We start from the raw sequence: 27,790 nt of genomic DNA, 5'->3' as shown, positions 1-27,790 counted from the left end.
AAATCACTCATAAAACTTCAGAAAATTAGCAAAGTAAATACTAAATATTGAGGATAATTTTTAAAATATGATGCATCTAATGTGATTTTGATCTCTAAATTTCAAAAATGTGTAAAATGAGAGATCGTGTCAATTATGACTTCATCCGTATAATGTCTAATTACAACAAAGGCTTGGAATAAGTTCTAAATATTTTGTGTCAAAACTGAATTATCCATGAAGTACAGGATGATAGGTGTGTGTGTGAAGTTAAAAGAGTTCACATCCGTAGCCATTTAAATCAACAACTTCACGAAGAGAGTACAATAAAAAGAAGATAACAGTATTTCTATTATTTTCAGAATCTGCCAATTTGGGATATATTCAATAATTTCCATCCCTTGAATGGATGAGCAAGCACTATATTAGGCAGTGTGCTGATTACTTTCTATATTAATTTGTATAATTTTCATGACCACAAACTTGTAATTCATTATTATTACTCAGTCACTTCTGTAGATGAGAAACTGAGCTACCTCAAACCCCATGCTGTTCTGACTATACAGAGCTGTCTGGACTAGATGTGAAGCATCGTCCTATACCATGATATGACAAACCATCCTACCAAGCTCAGGCAATTCTCCAACCATCATATTCTTACATAAGAATTAGAACTGATTTATTTGGAAAAGTGCTCATTAACTGCCTCCACTTTCTCTTGGTTAAAAATACTGGCACAGGTATTTGGGTTATTGCTTAGCAGGCCGTGAATTCAATCAGAACAGAAAAAAAAATTTGTCCTAGAGATACATAATTTTGCATTTACTCATTTAACAAGTATGTTAAGCATTTATTATACTTTATGTCTTTTATAAATATCTATTGAGTGCATATTCACCAAAATTTGCACCCTGAACTACAAAGAATACAAGGAAATCCTCATGCAAAACTGGTATTCTTTCAAATATATCTTTCAAGGTAATATTTTTACACTGAGACTCATTTAGTATCCTTGTATAAGACAGAATTTTGTCATTCTCTTCCCTAGTATTAAATGCTTACTTAAAATATATACCTATATGTATTTTTTCCATTAAAAAACATTTTTAAGGTTTTGGAATGAAGAGGATCTATATAATCAGCACAAATCTCCTAAATTTCCAATAACTAAAGAGAGAATGATTGAATTTTTCTAAGCCACATTTTTATGGCTATTTTATTTGGCAAACTTAAAAGTGTAGTACAAAACACTTACTCATCTATTTGACAAACACACATCTCCACCTCTTTCAGTGCAGTCTGAAGTTTGCCCAGCAGTTTCTGATAGATGTCTTGGGTTTCTAAGTCTTCTTCTTTTAGCAGATACCTGAGACCATGGCCATCCTGCTGTCCCAGAGACAGACCTGAAGGGGCCGCCATGGTTGTGATGGTGTGCTGAATGTACACCATAGGGCTCAGTTTCCCTGAGGAATTAAAGTCATTCCTTAGTAATATGTATCACCTTTAACTTGCGATAACAACCCAGTCCAATTAATTTCATTTATTTTTTAATTGACAGATAAAATTATATGTATTACATGTACAACCTGATGTTTTGACGTATATATGCATTATGCAATGACTAAATCTAGGTAATGAACATATGTATTACTTCACATAGTTATCGTGTTGGTGCTGAGAGCACTTTATACCCACTCTCTTAGGATTTATCAAGAAAACAATACGTTAACTATACTCACCATGTTATACAATAGATCTCTTGAACTTATTCCTCTTATCTGATCGAAATTTTATATCCTTTGACCTTCATCTTCTCAATCCCCCACCCAACCACCCCAGGCCCTGCTACTCACCATTCTACTCTCTACTTCTATGAGATCAACTTTTTTATATTCCTCATATAAATGAGATCATATAGTATTTGTCTTTCTGTGTCTGGCTTATTTCACTTTAACATAATATCTTCCAGGTTCATTTATGTTGTCACAAATGACAGGATTTACTTCTTTTTATGGCTGAGTGGTATTCCATTGTGTTTATATACCCCATTTTCTTTACCCAGTTAAATTAAATTCGAGATTCCATAAAATAAAATGCTGATCCAATGCTGAATTAATTCAGAAATTAGAGCCCGTGGGGAGCTGTAATTAAAAACTAGAGGATAGTTTGATCCCTTGTCCTACTGTGATGGTACAGAATGGCACTGTGCATTGCTGCAGCTGTTCCTCAGGTATTGTCCTCAAAGTTTCAGGGCCATTTCAGATCAGCAGCTTTCACAGCAAGATGAGCTGTGCCTATCATATGCATAAGGAAAGCAAGAGCAATCATCCTTCTTAGAAGAAAAATAACAAAAATGCCTAACTCCATTTTCATTCAGTATACACTTAGGCATAATTATCCAAATGATTACAGCAAGAAATCCTTCCTTTATAAAAGTTCATGCTTGTTTGCACACCAGGTATCTATTGAATTTCAGGGATGCATGAATAGCTATGATTGCCTAAATTGCTTTTCATGATTTGATAAAGTTGCAAAAGCTAGCATACCTTGCTCCGAAGATTTGTTTTCTTTATCATGAGAATTATGCTTCCTACTATCCAACTGAACACCAAATGCACTTCCCAAAGAGGTTGATGTTTTGGGATAAGAAACTTCCATCACGTTGACATGGCAGTTGGTAGGGCAGAAATCACTGCTGTGCAGTGGGGAGATTTTAGATTTGGCCTGTTTAAAAGTAGGCCAGGCCCTATTCTTCAGTACACGAGAAAACTGCAAATTAAAGAAAACATAAAAAGCAGTTGAACACACAGTAATAACTCAGGCATCTTTTTTTCACTTGCATCATTCACAACAAAATCAAAGGCAAATTAAATCATGTCAACTGGAATGAGTGAAATAAATTATATGTTGTTAGAAATTCCATTGTGATTTCAAAACTGAAGCATTCTTAATAAAGCCAAGCAATATAAGCAGCAAATGCATATGATTCCTTTGAAACTGTGATTGCAACTTAGGTGTTAAAAGAAATGAATTTCTGTGGCCAGCACAATATACTTGGACTCAAATCCACAGGCTCCCAGCAGCTGAAAGAGCCTGACAGGGCAAGTGGCATCCCAGGACACCAGGAGAGAATGGAGATCTTCCAAACAAGGCAAAATGGCAAAACAGGGTAGCTGCCAGGTCAAGGGTGGAGGAAGATGGGATGTCCCAAACACAAGCATAAAGCTAATCCAAAGCACCAGTCTGTGTACAGGTCAGACAGTAGGGTGTGGAGGCTGAGGCCCAGAATGGCAGGACAAATCTGTTTCCCATGCCTCCTGCTAATCATTGAGTCAGGATCAAACTGAAGACTAGTGTGCACTCTGCCTTTGTGGTTTGAGAATAAAGTGATACTCACATGATTTATATGACTTCCAAGGTAGCCACTCCACTGCTTCAAACCTTGCCATGGGTTTCCATTCAAATGCATCTACTCCTCGCCAAGGTCTCCAAAGCAGCCCAAGTCGGATCCTCACCTAGCTTCTCTATCTCAAGCTTTCTTCCCCTTGCTCCCTAAGCTCCTTCTGGCCCTCACTTAGTTCGTCTCACACACTATCTACTCACTCTGACCCTTTCTACAGGCTGTTCGGTGGGCCTAGAATGTTCTCCTTCCTTCATTGCCGAACTGTTTCCTTTGCAACTTCAATTTCTATCAAATCATCAGGAGGCCTTCCCTGACTCCTAGTCTAGGTTCAATTTCCCTGACTACTGCTAAGTTCCAGCACACTGTAACCTTCCTATTATATAGGTATAAATAATTGTCTTATTTCTAGCTCCCCTGGCAGATGGTAAACCCCATGAGGCTAATACATAGGTCTGTTCTGTGTACCATCAGTAAGAGTCTCATAGAGTTAGACTGAACTGTAGTCTCAAAAGCAAAGGGTTCAGAGTCACTAGCTACCGTGTTTTAGTTACAGCTGTCCCAATAACTGATATGATGTTAGGCAAGTCAGTGTCTTTTTTGCATTCTTCGTAACAAAATGGACATGGATTAAATAATGTCTATATTCTCTTCTCCCTTGAAAACTATAACCATGATCCTATCTATTTACTCTACTAGTAGAGTAATAATTTTGGCATGAATAAGAATAAAAATTAAGACTATGACTGGTCATTATCTAACTTTTCTAGATTAAATTCAAGAATAAATATCAAAATTGACATTGCATAAATATAAGCTCACCATTAGAACAGGGACTCTCTTATATGTATATGTGTAGATTATATATATATGTGATATATATATATATACGCATGTATAATGTGTGTATTAAACTATGTCTTCAATTCACATGTCAGAAGCTATGTAGTTCAGCCCTGTGCCAGCGCACAGTAGGAATCTAAATGGAACTGAATTGAAATGCAGGAAATTATTAACAAAATGATGAGCAATTTTAATAATAATGGATAGTGAAAATTTATCCTAAACATTTTTTAAAGAAAGGAATTTAGAGAAATCCTGACCTATCCCATCACTTTACTAATAAAGAAACGGTGACTTGGAGGCTTATATGGGACATAGAGTTTAAGGCTAGATGCAAAAAACTTTCAGTCAAAAGTTCTTTCCCACTGTTATTGCAGGATAAAAGTCTCACAAGGCACCCATGGCACAAATAAAGGCACTGAAATCAATGTTATCAGGTAACAGCATCCACCATAATAGGAAGTTATGCTTCTCTTGCCTTCTTCCATTTTAAACAATTATCCATCCATTCAAAAGCAAGAAGAGGGGCATATATATGCCTCTGTGCTCAATGCTGGAGATATAGCCCTTGCCCTCCTGGAGTTCATGGTCTAGTAGGCACCACAGGAAAAACAATGCAATAGTATTGCTATATACAACAATTGTTTATTGCAATTACTAGGTTGGAGCAAAAGTGACTGCAGTTTTTGCCATTAAAAGTAACGGCAATGTGCCATATATATAATACATGTGCCATATATATAATACAGTAATGCATTGCTTAACAACGGGGATGTATTCTGAAAAATACATCAATAGGTGCATCTATCTGAACATAGAAAAAGTAGAGCCAAAATGTAGTAGTATAATCTTATGGGACCACCATTTTATATATATACACATATATATGTATATATATATGTGTGTGTATATATATATCCTTATATATATATATATCCATATATATATATATATCCATATATATATATGGTCTGTCATTTACTGAAATGTTATGCAGTGCATGACTGTATATATACAATTATATAATGCACGTAAAAGCCAGATAGTTAGAAATTTTGGTACAAGCTGAAAAGGAAGTGAATAGGGTGATATCAAGAAGTGTTAATGGAGTAATCAGGGAGAGCTGGCAGAAGATTCTCTTGCTAGGGGGACTGGCTTTCCAACTTGTAGCTCAATACAAATGCCTGTGAATACAGGATGTCCCCCTGCCCACAGGCTAGGAAGGGCTGTGTACTGTGTCTAAGGGTGCCTGAACTGTTCCAAAGGGTAAGAATCAGACAGGGGCCCTCTCTGCTAAGAGCATTTCTTGAGAAGGAAGGTCCTCAGGAATGCAGTGCTGTCTTCCATCCTGGGATATTCCTAAGAGAGGAGGAGGCAGCAGGAGGAACCCCATAGTCACAGGTACTGGAAATGTGCTGCTTACACTGTGAAGATCAAAACTGTGCTCCCAGACAGCATGCCGTGCTGTGAAATTGTAAGACCTTTCTGAAGCTTGAACCTAAAATATGGAAGGTACAGTTCTTGAATTGATGGTGGTTCATGCATGAGAACATCCTGATTGTGCAAATGGCCCTGTAAACATCAACCTGCCTATCTTTTTAGCAACATCAAAGGAAACACTGAACTCATTAATCTGCTTTGGAGAAACTCCCAGGGAAAGGTTAACAAAACAAAAAGGTCTTTTCCCCAAATAAAAACTGCAATTTTGCAATAAAGAAATGCACAGGGTGGGTGTGGAGAGAGGTGTATTGGGAGGGACAGGACTTTACATCTACTATGGATACCACAAGCCCAAACTTACTGCCACCTTTATTCATTTACCCAACAATGACTTGTGGAAGGCTCTCTGTGCATCAGGTACTGCCCTCAGCATGCTGGGGAACGTCAGTAAACAAAACAAAGATTCCTGCCTTCCGGGAGGTTACATTCCAGTGAGAGGAGAGGTCAACAGTGAATACAGTAAGTCAATTATGTCATGTTGATAGATGGTAAATGTAACTGAAAACAAAATTGAGCAGTGTAAGAGGGTTGGAAGTTTCAGAGGTGAACTGAAGAATGGATTACCAGTTGTAACCAGGATGATCAGAACAGGCCTCACTGAAGCTGGCATTTAAGCAGTCTGGAAGGAGTGGAAAGTTAGAAATGTGAGCATCTGGAAAGGGGTCATTTTTGGCAGAGGGAAGAGCCAGTGCAAAGCCACAGGGCTGGTGTGTCCAAGGAACATCAAGAAAACCAGTGTGACCAGAGCGGCAGTGAGAGGGAGGCAGAGGAGGCAGGATTGGAGAAGCAATGCAGGCAGGGAGGGCACAGATCCTGAAGGCCATTGAAAGGATTTGGCTTTGACCATGAGTGAAGTGTACAGCCACTCAGGACAACTGTGGGTTGGTCGGTAGCAGCAAAGATACCACTTACAGGAGAGATGGCAGTGGCTCACCCAAGGCCACCAGCAGTAGAGGTAGGGAGGAAAGGCTGCATGTTTGAAGGTAAAGCCACAAGAATGGTGTGAGAGAAAGGGAAGTGAAGAGTGTATTCGAGGTTTTAGGCTGAGCAATGGGGAGGATGGGCATAAGCCCGAGATAGAGAAGACAGCAGAAAAGCAAACTGCAGTGGCACTGGGGTGGGGCAGGGGAAGGATCAAGAGCTGATTTGGAACATGTGAAGCGTGAGATATGGATTAAACCCAGTTGCAGAGGTCAAACAGGCCAGGACCCTGAATGAGATCGCCAGAGGATTGAAAATGGAGAGAGAAAAGGAGAAGATGGAGTCCTGAGTCCTGGAGCTTTACCAAGGAAAGGGGAGGGGAGAAAAGGCGGAGCCAGCATAGGATACCACAAAGGAGCCCCTACAAGAAAGGACAAAAACCAGGCATATGTGGGGTCACGGAGAACCGCCAAGTAGAGGTTTACGGTCAACTGCATCAGATCCCACTAAGACAAGGAATGCTATCAGGATAGTCAATAGACTTTGGCAAAATACAGCCATTTCAGTTACACAGAGGGAAGAAGAGGCCCACTGGAGTGTGTTGAGGGTAATGAAGGTGAGAAAGCAGGTATAGACAGCCTTTTCCAGGAGAAAGATCAAAGAAAGGGAACAGTGTGGGGTAGGGGAGGGCTATTTCTTTTTAATGTAGGTGATATAAAACATATTTGTACGCTGACACGAATAAACAATTTCTGAAGATGGAACTTCAGGTTTTTAATGCATTGGTAGCTAATTCGTGAATTGTTGACTATAGCAGCACATTTTAATCCAACTATAGTCACTTAACTAAATGAAATAATACAATGGTAAGCTATTATTTTGCAGATAGCTTCCTATTTCAATTAAGCATAAAATCTTTTTGGCATGGGGTTATAGAAGTTTTGTATTGTACCCTTTTGAGGTAAGGGGACACGGGGAAGATTTTTTCCTGCAATTTTCCCAGTCCATATATCAGTGTGAGAATTACATGGCATTAATAAGTAAGGAGGGACTTCAGACATTCAAAGGAAGACTTCCAGTTCCTGCAGGTAATATTTTTGTGTAAACAGGAACTATCTCTTGAATATATGTTAAATATTTCTATCTAGGAACTACTCCCAATACCCAAAATAAGCCCAATTATGGAATTATTCTAAAGCAGAAGAAAGAATGTAAAACAAAGAAGCGTTTCCAGGACAATTTAGAGAAAGTGTTCCTCCCAACAGGTCATAATTTTACTTCTGAATTGTCCCCAAATCCTGCTCCACAGAGAAAAACATCTCGCTTAGGATTCATCCAGGTCATCAGTAAGGTCTGACCAGGTTTCACACATGTGCCAAAAAACATCTGTGGCCTGTACAACCAGCCAGGAAATCTATTATAATTGCAGCAGTCTTACTACAGAAACTATAGCAATCAACTGGTTTCTATTTTTAAAACCTAAAACTTTCAGAGTCAAAATAAGGTAAAGCCAGCATCTTTGAGATTTTAGTTTCTATGGATACATTTTATTTCACAAAAAGAAGAGTGTTAAAGCCTTCATCAGGAAGAAAAATATGTTGCTAATAATAGTTTTAAAGTATATGTGTGAAAATTAAAAATCTATATTCGCAAATGCTATGGGTTCTGTTGACATGCATTTGATACATAAATGGAGCTAATCTTACATGACCTATTAGGGCTACCATCTTAGACACCTAAATCTTATTCAAATTGAAAAGATCCTTGCAATATTTTCTTGCTAACCTTGCTTCTCTATCTAATGAGAAAATCAGTTATTTTAAATATGTTTATGGCCAAATGGTATGATGACAAGGAGAGCTTTTAAAGCACATAGGCCCTAGGTGACTACATGTCTCTTTTTTATTTCTAAATTAAATTAAACTCAAGTGAGACTACATTCCATAGGAACCTAGTCTGTTAGTTGCCACCTACGTGAACTTAAGCAAATTCTTAATCTCCCGAAGAAAGAGGCAGGATGAGAGAAGAGTCCATACACATGGCTGTTTTGAGACTCAACTAACAATAATGTACATAAAAGAGCTTTCCATAATTTGGTGACATTATTTTTATCATCTAACATCATTGCCCATTAGCCTGCCCATCTGCGCCTTAAAAGCTTCTAGGATCTCAGTTACCTATGAGTAAATGGAACATACTTCTCACCTTCCAGGGTGACTATTGAGGATCTCCGACATTTATTTAAGCCTGTGTTCTCTTGGTCCTTATTCTTAAAGCAGCTGCATCAATTTGCTACCTAATATACCCTGATCCTAAGATTATGTTTGTTTATATAGTTTACCATTTTCCATGTATACTTCTTTAAGCTACTTCCACTTTTTTGTTGTGTGAAAGAATGAAGAGAGGAAAGCAGGAAGAAAGCAAAAGAGAAATGTCCCAGGCACGGTGACCAGTTTGACACCCAGAATCTGCCTGAACCTGTATCACACCTTCTTGTACAGATCCATTTCTAAAGTAGAACAACTCTCTTTTTCAAAATTTCTTCGAAAGGAGAATACTGATTTGCATTTGTTTAGCATTTTTGTTGCATTTGTTTAGACCTTTTACTTCAATTTTACTTCAAAGCACGGTCATGTTTTACAGAGAAAGGAGAAGTAAGAAAAGAATCTTCTGTCCTTCAACTCCAACAAGGTACATTCATGGAATCTTCCCCAAACTCAAATAGGTGAACTGAACTCAGCAGTCATGAAAAGCAGATTAACAAATGTGGCAGGTTAACCAGCAACCCTGAATATTAGTTTTCTTCATGTGAGTAACTTTTTAAAAGATACAATAGTAATGCAAACTCAACTCAACAACCCAAACATTACAGGAATTGTTTAAAGGAAAAAATCATGATCTCTTTTCCCTTGACTCATTTAGTTTAGGTAACCAATGTTGTCAGTCCCTTGGGTATTAATTTACACACATCCCTATTCTCATGCAGCCAAATATAGACATATATGGGCTTATTTTAATTACCATATCAAGAACATAAAACACATATACTTAACACATATTCATATACATTGAGATAAAGAACATTATCTAGTACGGCTGCACCAAATTTTAAGCAACCAACTTCATTTGGATGGAAATAATTTAATCAATTAGTCTTTTATTGGTATAAATAGAAACAATTTTTAAACTTGTTTTAGCATGTGTTTTGGAGATGAATTCCCATTAATTCTACCTTTAAAATACGTCCCCAAATTCATCTAATGTTTTTTGTCTCCTTCATCTTCAATGTAGTCCAAGCCATCAACATCACTCAACTGGGCCATTGCAACAGCTTCCTACCAGTCTCTATTTCTCCATTTCTGCCCCCTTGCAATCCATTCCTACAAAAGCATGAGCTTTCAAAAGCCTAAATCAGATGAAGTCATCCCCCTGCTTAAAACCTTCCAACTGGTTTTCATTAATATAAGAATAAAATCCAAACTCCTTCCCAAGTCCCAAAATGTACAGGAGCTGCCACAGCTCTTCACAGTTGGCCCCACCTAAGCCTCTGACCTTAAGCCCGGCCACCAACCTCTGGCCACCCTGGCCTTCTTTCTGCTTTGGGGCCTCAGTACCAGCTGTTCCTTCTCCCTGGAGGCTTCTCTCTCCAATTGAAAGGGAGAGTTCTACTTGTCATGCAGACAAGTTCTACTTGTCAAGCCTTCTCAAAGGGGCTTTCTCTAGCCACAGAGTCAAAAGGATCAACCTGGCACTTAAACCATACTTCCCTATTTTGATTTCCTCATAATTCTTCTCAATATTTGATTCCCCTCACTTTGCAGGGATTTATTTACTTACTTGCTGTCTCTCCCACTTGAATGTGAGCACCATGAGAGGAGAGAAATTGTCTCCTTCCCTGCTATATTCCTGGAACCTAGAACAGTACTTGGCACATAGAGGGTGCCTAATAAATATATGTCAAATGAATGACTTAATCAATTAATTTTTAAAAGCCCACAGTCTATGTACTTTCTGATTGAGAGTTTTCATTCTCTTAGTTGGGAGAAAAGAAAAGAAGAACTACAGTATAATTTTAAATTCTGACTTCAGAATTAGGTGGTCTGCATTCAATGCCCAGCTCTATCTTTTACTAGAAAATAATTTAATTCTTTAGGCCTCAGTTACTATATTTTGAAGATGTGGGACAGTAACATAACTTACAAGTTTGCAAAGATCAAATGAGGTCATGGATGTTAAGCCATTTCAAAAACTCTTAAAACGTTATATAATGTTATCATCTCAGTAAAATTGTACCTAACAAATATGTAAAGAAAATATCAAAAATTGATTTAAATTTGACATTCAAATAATAATTTCAATAATAATTGTGTATAAAATCAATAGAACCCTTACCTTTTTATAACTGGATATTCTCTGACATATGTGTTCAATTCTTTCACTGCAAAGGGCACTGAATTTACTCTGAAGGTCAGTAGGAATCACTTCATTTAGAGAATTTAGGCTGGTACAGTTTTGTACAAAATGCTCATCACTTTTAGCCAGGGCTTCAAGAATCTGCAATGACAAACACACACGCACACCCACACACACGCACACCCACACACACAAACACACATACAGACACACACATAGAAAAACAAAACGAAACAAGAAGAAAAACTTCAAAAGTAGCCATATCAAATTTTCGTTAAGTTAACAATACAGGGCAACTTTCCTATTTTGTTCTCTGGGTAGCTGCCAGGGAATTTCTACCTTCAGTCAGGAGGCGCTGTCAGTGAAGTGATCTGACTTGTCTGTTTGAAATTTCAGGTTTTCCTTCTGCTAACTATAGGAGCCTGCTTGGTGAGGTAACTGGACTTCAAAGACTCCCTGCTGGATACATCAGTACATTCTGCTGTGGGACACTTCTATATTTTAGTCAGAGTCACTCAGAACATTTTTTTTCTCAATTTGGTAGAACAAAAAAACATAAAGGAATCCAATATCATTCTTACTTGTTTCTTAGAGTCTGGCAAGTGCAAAAAGAATATATTTGACAACTGCTTGCTGAAGAAATGAATAAATGAAAAGTTATTTCAGTAAGGTAGAAATTAATGTTACTTGCAGCATCTGAGCTCTTGCTGATAAAAGCATTAGATAAAAGTATTTATGTGATGTTTTCAATTAGCAAGTTCTTTTGACTATTTGAATCAATTGTAATAATACGTGTTGATGGGGAAGGTGTACCATCAATCACTAAGAATTTCCAATGACCTGAGAATTAATTATGTGAGAGATATATATATCTATATATATACATATATATGTAGCATTTCTGATTAATCAGACATTGCAAGAATTGATTATACCCATAATCAATATTTTATAATATTCTGTGAAACATAAAATGTATATATGTTCTGGTTATCTGAGCTCCCTCACCACCTCCACTTCCCTTTTATGCAGACTATGGAGTATGAGTTTTTATTTAATCACTAGTCTCGAACTTAGAGTTAACTTTATCATTAGCAGGGTGACCTTGGCTACATTTCTTTCTTGACTGTTTTTTCTTCATGTGTAAAATCCAAGTGATATTTGCAATACTAGTTCATATGCTGTCATATATAGAATAATCCATGTAATTCTGCAAACTTGAAATAGCTGGAAAATGAGAAAATAATTATAATAACCTGGTTCCAAACTTTTACATGGATCCCATTAATACTATAATGTAGACGGGAAGAGACTGCATTTTAAAAATATATATTTTAGATATCAGTAGATATATAGAGAGGTACAACATCATCAGAATGATGAGATTTTTAAAAAGCTAACTTTCAGAATATAAAACCAAAAGAGAAAATAATTACTTTTAAAATAGTTCATTTAGATGTCTATATTACTTCCTCCCACTAAAATTTTAAAAATACATGTTAGAAATGCTACATCTATCTCAACTATTCATATTTTAAACAACAATTCAAACAGAGACATAAAGGTAGGAAAGCTACATCTCATTTTTCTTACTTGTGATATCTGAATTCTCATAGAATATAGAGCAGTATGCAACACTAAATCCAACACCTGTGGAGGATACAGTAGGAGTCTGATGGATTTACCTTGTAGGCAGGCCATGAAAAGCCAGCAGTTGCCTCTTTACCATGTATTTTATTAATTTGGATAAAGGCTCCCTTCCTTCCTCTCCATCTTGTTTCAGCCTAAAGACCTCTGCAAAGGTGATGTCCTTTCCAAATGAGAATTACATAAATATCAGAGGATCTATTCATAAACTGATCTCTACAGTTCCCGAAATTTTATGAAATAAACATGGCACTTGCCAAATTTGAAATTTCTTATAATGTATTTCACGACTTTGAATACTCTTCAGAGGATTTACAAAAAAGTAGCATTTACAAAAAAGTAGCATCTGTCATGAAAACCATCTGAATTGGATTCACAATAATGAATTCACAGACACAGCAAACTTAAATGCTGTGAAGTCTTCGCCATATCAATGAACACCTGCCTAAGCAAGGGTTTCATCTAACTTAACACTGTGCTCCAAAAGGATCAATAAAAGGAAGTTGTATGCATACCAAATAGTGGAGGAGGGGGAGAAAAATAAGAAATTGAATGAGGCTGGGCACAGCGGCTCACGCCTGCAATCCCAGCACTTTGGAATGCCAAAGTAGCTGGATCACTTGAGGTCAGGAGTTTGAGACCAGCCTGGGCAACATGGTGAAACCTCGTCTCTACTAAAAATACAAAAATTAGCTGGGCATGGTGGTGCATGCCTGTAATCCCAGCTACTTGGGAGACTGAGGCATGAGAATTGCTTGAACCCGGGAGGCAGATGTTGCAGTGAGCCGAGATCACGCCACTGCACTCTCACCTGGGTGACAGAGTGATATTCTGTCTCAAGAAAAAAAAAAAAGAAGTTTGAATGAGCTGACAGCTGCAACATGTATAGCTATTTTTATTTTTTTAAGTGAAGGAGAGGGAGGATTTCAGTTCCTTTATTTAGAACAAAAAATCTTATTTCTTCAGCATCGCTCCTACCTTGGCAGTTAAGCTGAAGAAACCTTTGGGCTCAATCATCTTTTCCACCACATTGCACTTGATGCCAGCTGTGCTGTCGTACTCATACACGACACCATATTCCAGGTGGACATTGTCCACTGTCAGACTCACATGCTCCTTCTTCCCATCAATGATGGCCATAGTGTTGAATTTGTCAATAACCTCTGGAACAAAGACAACTGTAACTCAGTAAATTCATGAAGGGTTTGTTAATCTCCTCAAATAATTTTGTGTCTCTTTAAATAATTTTTAAAGAGTTCTTTAAGGGATGGTTAAATCTGATGTGTTAAATGAAGCATCTATTCTTGTTAACATTTTAAAAAATAACATTTCGAGAAAAGCATATGCTTGAGTGATCCAAACCTCAGCACTCTAACATGACTAGTCTTATCTTTGCATATCTACTTCAATCTGTGGACCATATGTCTACCTATTTATATCAGTATAAATACTGTACCTAAATTTTTTTTATTAAAGACATGTATGACTTAAAGTCAGGATTTCTAAAACTGCCTCGAATGTTGTATGAATATTTTCTTAAAGCAGGAAAAAAAATCCATAAAGAAGGCCATACTGAAGAAGCAGAAAGGAGATGCAAGAATCATTTTATTTTGGCAGACAGGGTGCCTGCAGTTTCCCAAACAGCAACTTACAGAGAGGGCTCATTGAGAAAATTTCTTATTGTTCACTATAATAAAATTTCCATCTAAAATGTCTGCCTATAGTTTTTTAGCCTATATATGGTACGTCAGCTGGTGAAAAATACCTAAAATCTCAAGTAAGAAACTCCTGGGAAACCTAATAGTAATTAAATAAACAAAACTAGAATATTAGTTTACTTAGAACGACAAAGCCCAAAAATAGCATAAACAGTAAATATTAAATAGGCAAAAGTAGAATATTGATTTATCTTAAAGTAACTAAGTCCTAGAATAGCTATAAATCAATTTCCAGAGCATTATAGCAACCAATCTACCTTTCAATGTGGCACCAAGGTTGATTTATTCCAAATTAGGAATACAAACTTCAGAATAAGGTCCTGAGATTTGTCCTGTTTTGGATAAATATTATGTATTACCATAACAACCTTATTGCTCCAATGAGTTGAGATGTTTCTGATATTACCCATGATTTGGGTAGCATCCAACCAAGTGGCCTTCCAGGAGTTCAGAGAAAATAGCTTTTCCTAAGTACCCCCCATACGATCAGTGTGTATAGGGAATATACAGTAAGAAATACAGGCTAGGCGCCATGGCTCATGCCTGTAATCCCAACAGTCAGGGAGGCCAAATGAGAGGATCACTTAAGCTCAAGAGTTTGAAACCAGCCTGGGCAACACGGCAAGACCTTGTCTCTATCAAAAATTAAAAAAATTAGCTGGGCATGGTGGCATGTGCATGTAGTCCCAGCTACTGGAAGGGGTAGGGAACTGACGGCGGATCACTTCAGCCCAGAAATTAGAGGTTGCAGTAAACTATAATAGTACCACTACACTACCGCACTCTAGCCTGGGTGACAAAGAAAGACTCTGAAAAAAAAAAATGGAAAGGAAAGGAAAGGAAGGGAAGAAAGAAAGATATACATATATATATATATATATATACACATACACATATATACACACACACATATACACACACACACATATACACACACACATATACACACACACATACACACACACACATGTATGTATGTATGTATGTATGTATGTATGTATGTATGTATTTGGCCCCGTTCCTGAAAAAAAGCTTTTAAATCCTTGTGATTTACTGAGTGATAGAGGTGACAGGAATGTCTTTTGTTATTTATAACAAGCCCCTTTAGAACATAACTGAGTTTATGTGAATGAGGTGGCACTTGGTGAGCCCACAGCTAGTGTCAGGATGGGGGCTGGTTGTCAGGGGAACCAACCATGCGATTAGGGGGTAGGAGCTTTCAGACCCACCCCTGGACCTCTGGGGAGGGGAGAGAGGCTAGAGTTCAAGTTTAGTCACCAATGGCTGATGATTTAATGAATCACGTCTAAGGAATGGAACCTCCATAAAAATCTCTAAATGACAGGAATTGGAGAGCTTCTGAGTGAGTGAACACACCCACGTGTCTGGAGGGTGGCACACCCCAACCCCTCACAGAGCTTCCCACTACACAGCTTGGTGCTCAGCACTCTTCCAGACATCGCCCTATTTATCTCTTCATCAGGCTTTTCACTTCTTATCCTTTATAATAAACCAGTGATTGTAAGTTTCTGGGTTCCCTGAGCTGTTCTAGCAAATAACTGAACCCAAGGAAGGGATGTGGGAACCCGCTGAATATATAGCCAGTTGGTCAGAAATACAGGTGAAAGCCTGGGACATGTGACAGGCGCCTGAAATGGGGGCAACCTTGTGGGGCTGATCCCCTAACCTGTGTGTCTGTGCTAACACCTGGCTTTACAACTAAATTGAATTGTAGGACACCCAGTTGGTGTTAGGAGATTTGGGGAATTGGTTGGTATGGGGGAAAACCCCACACACACAGGATGTCAGAAGGGTTTTGAATGAAAACACCTCAGAATAGGGAATTATTCTCCAGCTGTGCTGGTTGGGAGGAACCTAATAGTGTAACAAAGATATCCAGAGACATCCACCAATAATATGAGTGGAAAGACACCAAGAAAATATAAGAGGTGATTCATGGGCTTCTGTGAAAACATTTTGAAACAATAGTTTAAGGTATTTGTCAATTGCAGACATAAATGTAATTGCCTCAGTCACCCTTGGCAAAGAAGCCACTGAATAGAGCCATTTGCTGGTTTACTCCATTGAGGAAACAGAAATGATAACCGTCCTTATCAAAAAGATCTCTCTCTCCCTCTCTCTCTTTTTCTCTCTCATTTTCACACTACTAGTTTGCTCCTTTCCTTACTGTCAATGTTAGAATACAGTAAAAGTAAAAAAGAATCTTCTAGAGCAGGGCTTCTCGAATTTTAATATGCATACAAATCAAATCTAGTTAAAATGAGAATTCTGACTCAGTAGATCTGGGGTACAGCTGAGATTCTGTATTTCAGTCTAGCTCTCAGGTGATGTTGATACTGCTGCTCTGTGAGGCACACTGGAGGCCAGGTCTAAACAACATTGAAACTCCAAACAAGGAAACACATTATAACCTGGGTTTGAATCCTCACTCTACTACTTAACTAGTTTGAGCAAGTCCCTTAACCTATACAGGCTTTAGTGTTTTCTCCACTCAAAAAAGAATGATGATACTCATTTCCATTTTAGGAGATTTTCTTTTTTGATGACTAAGTGAGATAGTCCATAAAAACACTTCATAAAATGCCTAACAAATAGAATTTGCCAGCTACTAGCTATTATTACTTATGCATTTGACAGACATCTGTTTGGTGATAACGACTTAAGAATGTGGCTTCAACATGTACAGGACCTTCAATATTTGGGAGTAGGCACATGCACAGTGGAAAAGAATACTATAAGCACATGAAGAAGAAAACAAGAAACCTACCTTCTACTTTACAGTCAAAAGCATCCCCTGCTTCATCTCCAGGGGGCTTGGAGTGAGATTTTTGAAGGTCTTCTTGAGCACTCTCAATGCTATTATAAACCCATTGTATGGAATCTTGCTGGAAATGAGGGGGGAAAGAAACCTCAGAGGTATTAGTGCTTCCTAAAATACATGCCCATTTGGAGACTTGGCCTTATTTATTCCTCTAGATTCTTTAAAATTAGTAAAATTTGAAAGAGAGATACAATTAACATCAGAAACTAATAAAAAGTCAAGGACAATTATGTTGTTTAACAAACACACTTTCTTTCTTTTTTTTTTTTTTTTTTTTGAGATGGAGTTTCCCTCTTGTTGCCCAGGCTGGAGTGCAATGGTGCAATCTCGACTCACCACAACCTCCGCCTCCCTGATTCAAGCGATTCTCCTGCCTCAACCAACTGAGTAGCTGGTATTACAGGCATGCACTACCATACCTGGCTAATTTTGTATTTTTAGTAAAGACAGGGTTTCTCCATGTTGGTCAGGCTGGTCTCGAACTCCCGACCTCAGGTGATCTGCCTGCCTCGGCCTCCCAAAGTGCTGGGATTACAGGCGGGAGCTACTGCGCCTGGCCTAACAAACTGACTTTTTAAAGCTTCAAGTTTTATCTTCTAAGATATGTTCCAAAGATGTATGTTTTTAAATAGGATATATTCCCAAATATCTTACTTAAATGCTTCAAGTATATCGTAAGTAAGTTATAAATCACATTATAAAATAATCAAATGTGGCTGGGCATGGTGACTCACACTTATAATCTCGCACTTTGGGAGGCTGAGGTGGGAGGATCGCTTGAGCCCAGAAGTTCAAGACCAACCTGAGCAACGTAGTGAGACCCCATCTCTTTGTAATAAGACAACAAAATAAAACAATTGTGAGAGGGACAGTTGTCTGATGAATCAATTATCTATAATTGTACAAATCATTTACATGTTCCCCTAATAGTCAGATATATTCTAATACATTTACTGCTATTTTAGAATCAAACAAATATGAAAATTGGAAGGACATCATTCATCTCATTGGTCTCCCAAGTAATGTAACTATCTTTTAATCCCTCCAAATAAAAAACATCCTATTTTTAAGGGCGATTTCCTTAAAAATTATCTTATATTTTAACAGCAGTTCCAGTCTTATTTAGAGAAATGAGAGAGATGAGATGACTACCAAACAAATGCTTCAAGGGTTGCATTACTTTAAGGGTTATAGATTTTCTAGATAAGACGTTAAATCAAATTAAACTGCATTATTGAAGTATGATACAATATGTATTATCTATTTTTTGTATTAGCTTCTCAAGTGTGTCTAATTAATATATTGCTACAAATCATTAAAATGCTAATTAACATTTGATCATTCCATTACATCTTGGTGCCCTGTTGTGGCCACCAATGAGCCGCACCGCTTAGTTTCCCACATTGACCCTGGGCTTGGCCACGTGATTTGGTTTGTCCAAAGGGATACTAGCAAGTACAATCTAAGTAGAACATTTATCACTTGTAATGTTCCCTCTTAAAATTCAGACACACACTGAAAAGAAACCCCTGTTAGAGACTGGAAAGAGAGGCCATGCAAAGGTGCTCTGGAGGGTGACCTGCCACATGGAAACAGAGGCCACGAACAGGGGAAGCAAAAGTCGGGTCCCAGCAGAATGCAGCCACATCAGTAACCTCACAGGAACCACCCCACGGCCGCCCCATAGAATCAAGACAAATAGTCAATTATCATTGTTTTAAGCCACTAAGTTTTGCAGTGGTCTATTCTGTGGCAATGGATATCTGGGAGAGCATGTTAGTGGATTTTTCTGCCCATTTATTGCTTTTCTTTAATTATTTCACTGATCAACACCTCTATAAGAGGGTAGGCAGGGAAAATAAAAAGAAATGAAACTCAAATTGATTTCTCTGCTTATTAACATTCTGGTAGAAGAGAAAAGATTTGATCATTTCAGAGGAGACTTTAAACATTCATTCAATAATACAGTTCAACAAATATTTATCAAGCTTCTATCAACCAGAGTAACCTATGAGCCTATGTATAACTTCCAATTTGCTATGCTAGGTCTGACCTTCTCATTAAGTAAAACTGATCAGTTATTTTCATGTAGATTCAGCATTTTGCAGGCCATCAGCCCTGGCTTATGAGAAAATGGCCATTCATCTTCCAGGTTTGGACATAGTCGCATCCTCAAATCCAATCCAGAAATGAGTACTTCATTATCCACGACAGGAAAATACAAGGCTTCTCCTGTAAAGTTCTGCCTGCATCTAGCTAATTACATTGCAGGAGTTTTCTCTTATATGCCAATACTCACATTTTCTTCATAATAGCTTTGCTTATGAATTATGATTCTAATTTTAGTTTTTTGTGGCACTTGTAGATCAAAGGATAGTGTTCTACAATTTTAGATAACGCCGAGTACATTTTGGTATTTTCTTTTAAGACCTAAATGCAGTTACCTAAATACATTTTGGTATTTTCCTTTAAGAGCTAAATCCAGTTACCTAAATAAATATACCTCAAAATCAATCATGGACCTTATAAAACCCACAATTTTTGCTTTTTCACAGAAGTCTTCTAATAAAGAATATAGGTATTTATAGTTCATACATACAGACACAGACACAATGATCATTACATATTCTAAAGCAATCACAAGGGCCAAGAAAACAGTTCAAACCTTTGGATTTCAATTTGATAGAACTTGTATCTCAATGAAAATGAAAATACCCCAGATCACTTTTTAAACAGATGGCAGTACTGTAATACTAAAATGTAACCATTTAAACACAATCAATTATAATTAATTATGCAGATAAAGCAATCATTATGAGATTTATAATGCTGTGTTTAATTTTAAACTTAAAATTGGAAACCACAAATATCTCTGGCACTATCCCACCTCACCCCTTAGGTCTTTATGCAAGTAGTCACTCAGATCCAGATTATCCGAAGGGCCACTTACCTTCATTGGCCGCCTGTACTTCCTGCAGGCTGTAACGTGTGCAATGACACTGGCATGTGTCTCTTTGCTGACATTGATTCCATTCACCTTGATAATGCACTGTCCAGGGTGAAGACCAGCTGCTGCAGCCACAGTTCCTATAAATACAAACGAGAAAATAACCAAAAACAAATTTCAGGAATAAGATTCATTTGTATGATATATACAATTATGGAAGCAATTTTAAAATATGATCAAAGTCTAGCTAGTATAATCTTGATAAACTTGGTTCTGAGAGCAATGCCCACTCAACACTTTTCTGCTTTTTAACTTAACTTTCAAACTGTGATCAATAGAATATTTCTCACCTCCCTAAGAATTAGTTTGAAGGGATGTTGCAAAGTGACCTTTATAATACTAATCAGTTCTTTTTCCTTCCAAATGTCTAGTCAGTCTTTCTAAATATGCATATATAATGGCAAAATGAGAAGACCAGAAACATATGCCTTACTTACCTTCCTTTATTCTACAACACTTCTAAATATTCAAATAGTATTCACTTCTGTTTTTTAAAATGACAACAATTTAACATGCACATAAAAAAGAAAATCCTTAAGAGAAAAATCAAGTCAATGAGCAACTATGATTGGACTGGTTTTTCCAAGAAAAATAAGAGTTTGACATATATACAAAAAGTCAGAAAGATGGGAATTTGTAGAGAACAGAATTAATGAGATAGCATCACTCATCCTGTCATTTTGTTTGCACTGATATAGATTTAAATATGAAAGTAACATATCCTAATCAGTGAGCTAAGATTTCTCACAACCTTCCAATTATTGTTATTTGATAGTGTGATCAAATCAATATTAACAAAATACCATTAATAAATACATGTAATGAATACAATGCAAATAATTAATACAAATGATTATAAACTTGTAAATATATTAGAAGAGACTTCTTTTGTGACCAATGTCTCTCATAAAGAAATTATTAAACATCTTTGAGAAAATAATTTACATTCAAGAATATATCTTTGCATTTCTTCTTAATCCCCATAAAATTCACTCCTAGAAATGTTAAGTGGCTTTCGGCATTGAATTGAGTCTTAGGGGAAAATGGAAAATTATCAGCAGAAAGAATAGCCTGAAAAATGGCCTTGCTTCAAGAAATCACCTGGCCACTTGGAAGCATCCAAGCTGTTCTGTTTGTGTGAGCTTAGAATGGGAGCGGATGGAAGAGACAGGATTGGAGAGTTGAATAGAGCCAACTGTGAAGTCCTTGCCTTGATAAGAGTCTCAACCTTGCTATAAATGGAAGACTCCAAGGGCTTCCTGTCTGAAAGGCTGAATTTGTCTGTAACGTAGGAACAAGTTCATCTTGGGATATAGGAAGCAATTTTGAGGAGCAAAAAAAACTGATCAAGGACACATTTTTAAAAATGCTGAGTAGTAATATGGGCCCAGTAGAAGACAGTCAATTGGGAGACACTAATTCAATAACTATGACAGTTTTTCCTAGCTACAAGGGAAAAAGAGAGAAGATGTGGTTAGGTTGATTCAAGGCTGAAGTGCAGTAGCTAGAGTGCAGCTGAGGGTGGGGGGCAGGGGAGCCTGGGGATGCTGGCAGGCGTGACTGCAATGACCCACACGAGAAATCTCTTTTTCTTGTGGCAAAATTACAGTGCCAAAAAATAACGAAATATCTTTTCATTTCATACACATCTGAGAGAGAAAGCACTTGAGCATTTCTGTCTTTTACTCTTCAGAAGCAAAAAGCACAGAAACCGGACGTAGGCCAACCCCACCACTAAGCTCCAAAGATAGAACCTTGCTCTTTAAATGACATTGTAATAAGGGAAGAGGTACAGCTTGATTCACTCAGGCTTTAAGCTATTTTATAGCACTATTAATGTGAATTACTCCTTTTTGTCTTCATGAAAATGCAGAAGATATTTGGTGCCTCAATATCCCATTTTAGTTTGACAATATTGAATGGGTTATTGGGAAGGTTTTAACTGTCTATCCATCTATATGTTTTAGAAATCTGAGAGAAAAGACAGCTTTCTGAAATCAGGTGTTTTTATCATACATACAATAATGAAAGTAATGTTATAATATAATAAAGGTCTAGCTAGTATGTCCTTGATAAATTTGATTCTGATAAAAATGCCCTCTTAAAATTTTCTTGCCAAATTTTTGGGTGATCACATCAAGATACTTTACATTCTTTAGTAATAAAAAGCACGTATGTCTCTTGTTAGACAAACACATGACTTCTTATGCTAATAGTGACACTTCTTGCTATAGGCGCAAGTTACTTACTATGTTTAGCAATGTGGGATCTGACAGTTATTTCCTTCAATTATTGTTAGTGTCAATTTAAAATTTAAAAAATACATATGATAACAAGAGATGTCAATAATCAAACAAAAAAGAATAAGTGTAAAAATAACTTTTTAGTCACTAAAATTATTGAATTTAAAATGCATCCTATGATGAGATTTAACCACGGTTTATAAAAGTACCTGAAGGAAGTATATAGCAATAGGTTATAAAGTCCACAGAACAACTTTAAACCTAAAAACTCACAACTTTGGATTACTGACAAAGAAATACAATTACTTGAAATCAAGAAAAATACAAATAGAAAATCTTAAATTTATTATATTCTTTGGATAAACTGAAGCATGCAGAAAAGTGAGATTTAGGCATAATTCTTACATCAATTTTTTAACAATGATAAATATGGCTTAGAATTGTTTTGTTTTTTTAATGTTTCTGGAATGTGCTACCATTGCATTAATACAGTGAAAATATAATTGAGAATCATCACAGCATGGTTCTGCCTGTTTTAAACACATTCCTGTTCCATCGGGCACATCCCAAACCTGCTGGAAAGCTGTTTCCCTGCAAGACGAATTTCCTACCTCTTCCTACAGCATGCACAACAGAAGGGCCAAATCCCCGGATCTGGAAGCCAAGTCCATCAGCTGAATCTGGAATTTTCACTGTCCTAAATCAATCAGAAAATAAGGTAAGATGAAGCGTAAGAATCAAAACTGGTTGAAATAATCGTCGTGTACAGCTTTACACCTCTCAATAAATACATATTGAGGATCTACAGTGTGAAAGATGTTGGGCTAGAAATCCTTGGAGACAAACATGGTCCCCAACCTCATGCAATACAGTGTTTCTAAACTGAACACAGTCATTACACAGTAAAGCCTGAAAAAGGAACACTGGAGTGTAGTGGCTTGATTACTACTCACTGCAGCCTCAATCTCTCTGTCCCAGTGATCCTCGCATCTCAGCCTCCCAAGTGGCTGGGACTACAGGCACAAGGTGACACCATGCTTGGTTATTTTACCTTATTTTTTTCATAAACACTGGGTTTCCTACATTGCTCAAGCTCATCTTAAATTACTGAACTCAAGTGATCCTCCTACCTCAGTCTCCCAAAGTGCTGGGATTACAGGTGTGAGCCACCACACCTGCTTAAACCTAGCCTTGAATCTTCAAGTAGTCAGTTTGTAGGTGGATAACTTAGATAAGCTCCTTAACTACTCTGACACAGAAAATTTCACAGAAAGATAACATTGTTAAAAGTTATTTTGCAGGGTATCTGTGGCAATTAAAAAGAAATAACCTTGGTAAGCTGCCCTGTACTGTGCTATGAGCTATACAGGTACTTAATAAAACAGAAACTTTTCTCCTTAGTTTACTGTTACAAAGAAAAAAATGAGGGACCTACGAAATTCTTTATAAAAATTAATGTAACAGAAATACAGAGTTAATACATTTCTACCTATTGGGAGCTTTATCAAAGAACAACAAAGAGCTAGTTATAAAGAACAGATCTGTCAAACGTGGTATCAAAATATTTTAAGAAAATGATTCACTTTAGTATTTATGCAATGAAGGTTTAAAAGAATAATACATCAGAAGGCAAACCTGAATAAGAGAAGAAATCATTCCAATGAATCTACATTAAAAAAAGAAAAAAGATTATGAAGAGATGGGAAACTTGAGCAAGCTGTCACGGCAAACCAGTCAGGGGTGTCCAATTTGGCACTCATAAATAAGATACTCCACTGAAGAAAGCCAGAAATCAGATAGCAACAATGAAAAGCAGAGAGTGCAAGATGCGAGGGAACATCATAACAACACGAGTATGATATCGCAGCCGGGAACAAAAACAAATGAATACAACGCAATAAATTGTGATAGATAGCCCTTGACGCCCAAGAAACAAAAGTGTTTCCCAAAAGATGAGTTAATCATAAAGCAAATGTCAGCAGCACTTCAAGGGCATATTAAACAGAGTCTGAAGGTAGATACAGCAGGACTTATCTGCAGTTTATGAAATTGCTGTGGGAGAGTTCGAGCAAAACTAAGGGCTCAAACACTTCAGAAAGCCATAGGCTACACTTAGGCCTAAGGCAGAGAGGCTGGCACTGCAATCTCAAATATAACCTAGGCAGGCATTCAGGGATAGAAATGAAGATTTTCTGCTCTCGGAAAACTTGAAAGTATTATTATAAATTAGGTTATACACTATGAAGTTATCTGTATGTATGTGGGATCGAGGTCACAGAATTAATGTATCCTTTATCCTTAATTAAATAGTTTTTGGTGTACAGGGCTGTATTCATTTCCTTTGAATAACACATAGTTATCAGTGTTTGTCAAAGTTTCACTTGAAAATGAAAGATAACTGACCAAAGAAAGAAAAAGGGAATGAATACATATTTTGGTGAGCCTGAAACAAAATCAGAAGAAGTTCATGCTTCTATATACTATGAATGACAGTTCACTTCTGCTGAAACAACATAGAACTTTCAGGCCATGGTGAATTATTGTTGCTTTTGGATTTTGAGTAATTCACAGTGGCCTCTCAATCTTACTGAGCAAGGTTTTTCTATCCTTCTAACACTGCTATGGAAGGTTGACTCTAATCTTTAAGAGAATTATTTTTCCTTAATCAAAATTGTACAAAACACCATGACATGCATTTTGGTCCAAATGTTGGAACCCCCTTAGTAAAATGATCTCTAGAAAACATGTTTCCCTGGTGAGAACATTATATTCCCTATTAAAAAAGAATTACGTTTATACAAGACGGATGTTCTATTTCCTACAGAAAATAAGTGTACTAAATTATCTGCTACAAAGTCTTTTGAAAAATCCCTTGATGCTATCAAGTATGAAATACAGCTAGAATCAAAAGAAAATTCTTTTGCATTTATCTATCATATTTTTCCCTTTTCCTCAAAATGAGATACTACTTAAATTCCAAGAAGCTATTGTAAGAAAATATGACAGTGATTTATAGAACTCATACATTAGAATAAGGACATAAAGGAAAAGTCATTTATTTCAAACAAGTTTTTTAAAAATGAGTATGCCATCTTCAAAAAAATGAGTATGCTATACAATGTAAAATATGCTCTTGATATAATGAAGTAGCAATGAAACATAATAAAATGAGAAGACAACAGCATCATATATAACATCACTGGGTACTTACTATGTACTGGATACTTCACTAAGTTCTTTACAAACCTAGTTTTATTCAACATTCTTTGCAGTTCCATGGCACAGGTACTCTTATCCCCATTTTATGGATGAGGACGTGAAGTTATACACTTAGCTAGCAAGTAGTGGAAGAGAGGCTTGAACCTGGAATCTAGAGTTCTAGACACAGCGCAACGAACCCTAAGAAGAGTCAGAAGACACAGATTGCTATTCTGCTCATCTAGCAACTAAGTCTACGACTGAAGATTTGCTCCTATTTATTCAGTTTTGAAGTTGATGACCTCAAAGTCTCTAACTGTTGGAATGTCTCTGATCAGTAGATCAGTATTTGTAGGGTTAAATCAGGGGGCCCTAGGGAGGACCTAATGATTGCTTTGAATACTACTCCCTTATTCCTTTCCAGTCTGTCTTCTTCCTTTTAAATGCCCTCAAAGTGTCAGGAGGTGGGCAAGCAGGACAGTCTTCTCCTAGACAGAGTTGAATAAAGGGAGAGGAACAGACCATAATTAGGTTTAGAGGGAAGACATTGCTGTGCTTCTTTCCTGCCCTCTAGCCTCGTCTTCCTACATTAGTAAAAAGTGAGTGTCAGGCTCACTCTTTCAGACCTCTTGGTAAACTATTGGTAGAAGCTAAAGCATCTACTTTAATGAATTCGCACTGCCTTGAAGAGACTCACTAGGGAGAACCCAGCCCACTGCACTGCACTTTGACTCTTAAGATACTTAACACTGCAGAAGTACATCCAGCTATTCCTGAATATATATAACATATAAACATATTACATATAAATATGTATTTTTACATATTAAAATATATTTAAGGCAGGGAAGAATACTGCATGTACTTTTAATAGGTAGTTAAAATTTAAAAAATCTTATTTTTGAAGTGCTAAATTTCATTTGCTTTAAAACTAATGAAGTTGCTTATCATGATTGACAAATGATAAAAGTAAAATTTAAACAATAATTTTGATATATTATGCTAAGTAGTTTGTACAAATTATCTCAATTAATTAATTGGTTAAACAATTCAAGGTAAATATGATAAGGAAATACTAAACCATTGATGGAAATGATATGCAAAAGAAAAGCCCATGTCTTGCAAGTATATGCATGATATGTTATTAAAAAGTAGCATACAGAGCATGCTCTCATTTTGTGGGTACCTGATTGTGTATATGTGTACCAATACTTTAAAAACTTTAGTTAATACTTAATTTCAAAGGAATAACAATGGCTATTTTTGGGTGATATTGTAAGAAAAAAAGTCTCCCTTTAGAAACATTTGTATTCTCTACATTTTCTATAATAAACATAACTTTTTTTCTAATCATAGGTAGATAGTTAATAGAATTTTTTAAAGAAATGGACAAATTACTAAGCACATGCAAGTATGGATTATCTTTCAGTCTTTTTTGCATCTCTTATGAGTGTTGAATTATAAATGGTATCTGGTATCTAATCATCTGATAGCACCAGAAATTCTTATAACCGAACATGGAGAAACACAGTTCCTTATTCTCAAATGTTCTACTAGTTTTCTTCACTCATAGTAAAACCCAATTCAACCCAGACCAGGAAAATGTGGGCAGCAAAAGAAAAGCATTGTTTCCACTAAAACTACATGATTCAAGTAACAGGTATGTCAGCATCACAAGCGATGTAGCTTCTCCCATCATCTGTAAACCAGTATTAGTGATACTGGTGAGATTCAAGCGTTCCAAGCAATGAGATGCTTAATTCTAAGCATTTACTTAGTTATCTTTTCTGTGTTACTTATCTATGTATAACTTTTAAAAAATCACACATAAATCATACAACTTACTCTCTTGGCTTTGTGCTCACAAGAACTCTTAGAGGTTTTCTGCTGTTTAAACATGATTTCAGGAAGCAATCCACTTCATTGAAAGGTCTCATAAAAACTAGGTCACCATTAATAGCAAAAATCTTTTTCCCGACTTCCATGCCAGCCATCTAAGAGAGAAATTACAAAAAATACGTCAAAGTATATTTTAATAAGAAATTTTGAGTTTTTCACAAAATTAGAATATGAAAAGTT

The 27,790-nt window shown here is 36.7% G+C and overlaps 1 protein-coding gene across 7 annotated transcripts in view; it reads right to left on the bottom strand.

Annotated features, from left to right (window-relative positions):
• The window catches only part of PREX2 (phosphatidylinositol-3,4,5-trisphosphate dependent Rac exchange factor 2), a 284,958-nt gene that overhangs the window by 126,004 nt on the left and 131,164 nt on the right, over nt 1-27,790 (bottom strand). For 5 of the 7 annotated variants that reach the window (XM_519798.8, XM_016959541.4, XM_016959542.4 and 2 more), the window contains exons 18-25: nt 27,557-27,705; nt 23,125-23,210; nt 20,214-20,350; nt 17,210-17,327; nt 13,682-13,866; nt 11,036-11,197; nt 2,526-2,748; nt 1,235-1,442 (exon numbers count right to left, since the gene is read on the bottom strand). In XM_519798.8, the coding sequence (XP_519798.3) occupies nt 1,235-1,442; nt 2,526-2,748; nt 11,036-11,197; nt 13,682-13,866; nt 17,210-17,327; nt 20,214-20,350; nt 23,125-23,210; nt 27,557-27,705 (1,268 nt within the window). Of the gene's footprint in view, nt 1-1,234; nt 1,443-2,150; nt 2,274-2,525; nt 2,749-5,415; nt 5,721-11,035; nt 11,198-13,681; nt 13,867-17,209; nt 17,328-20,213; nt 20,351-23,124; nt 23,211-27,556; nt 27,706-27,790 lie in introns of those variants that run through there. The other 2 variants (XM_016959544.4, XM_003311743.7) reach the window with 2 other exon arrangements.

Source organism: Pan troglodytes, chromosome 7 (genome assembly GCF_028858775.2).
Source record: "Pan troglodytes isolate AG18354 chromosome 7, NHGRI_mPanTro3-v2.0_pri, whole genome shotgun sequence".
NCBI classification, from domain to species: Eukaryota; Metazoa; Chordata; class Mammalia; order Primates; family Hominidae; genus Pan; species Pan troglodytes.
The sequence above is the reverse complement of the archived record's forward strand: the minus strand, read 5'-3'. Positions and strand labels throughout refer to the sequence as shown.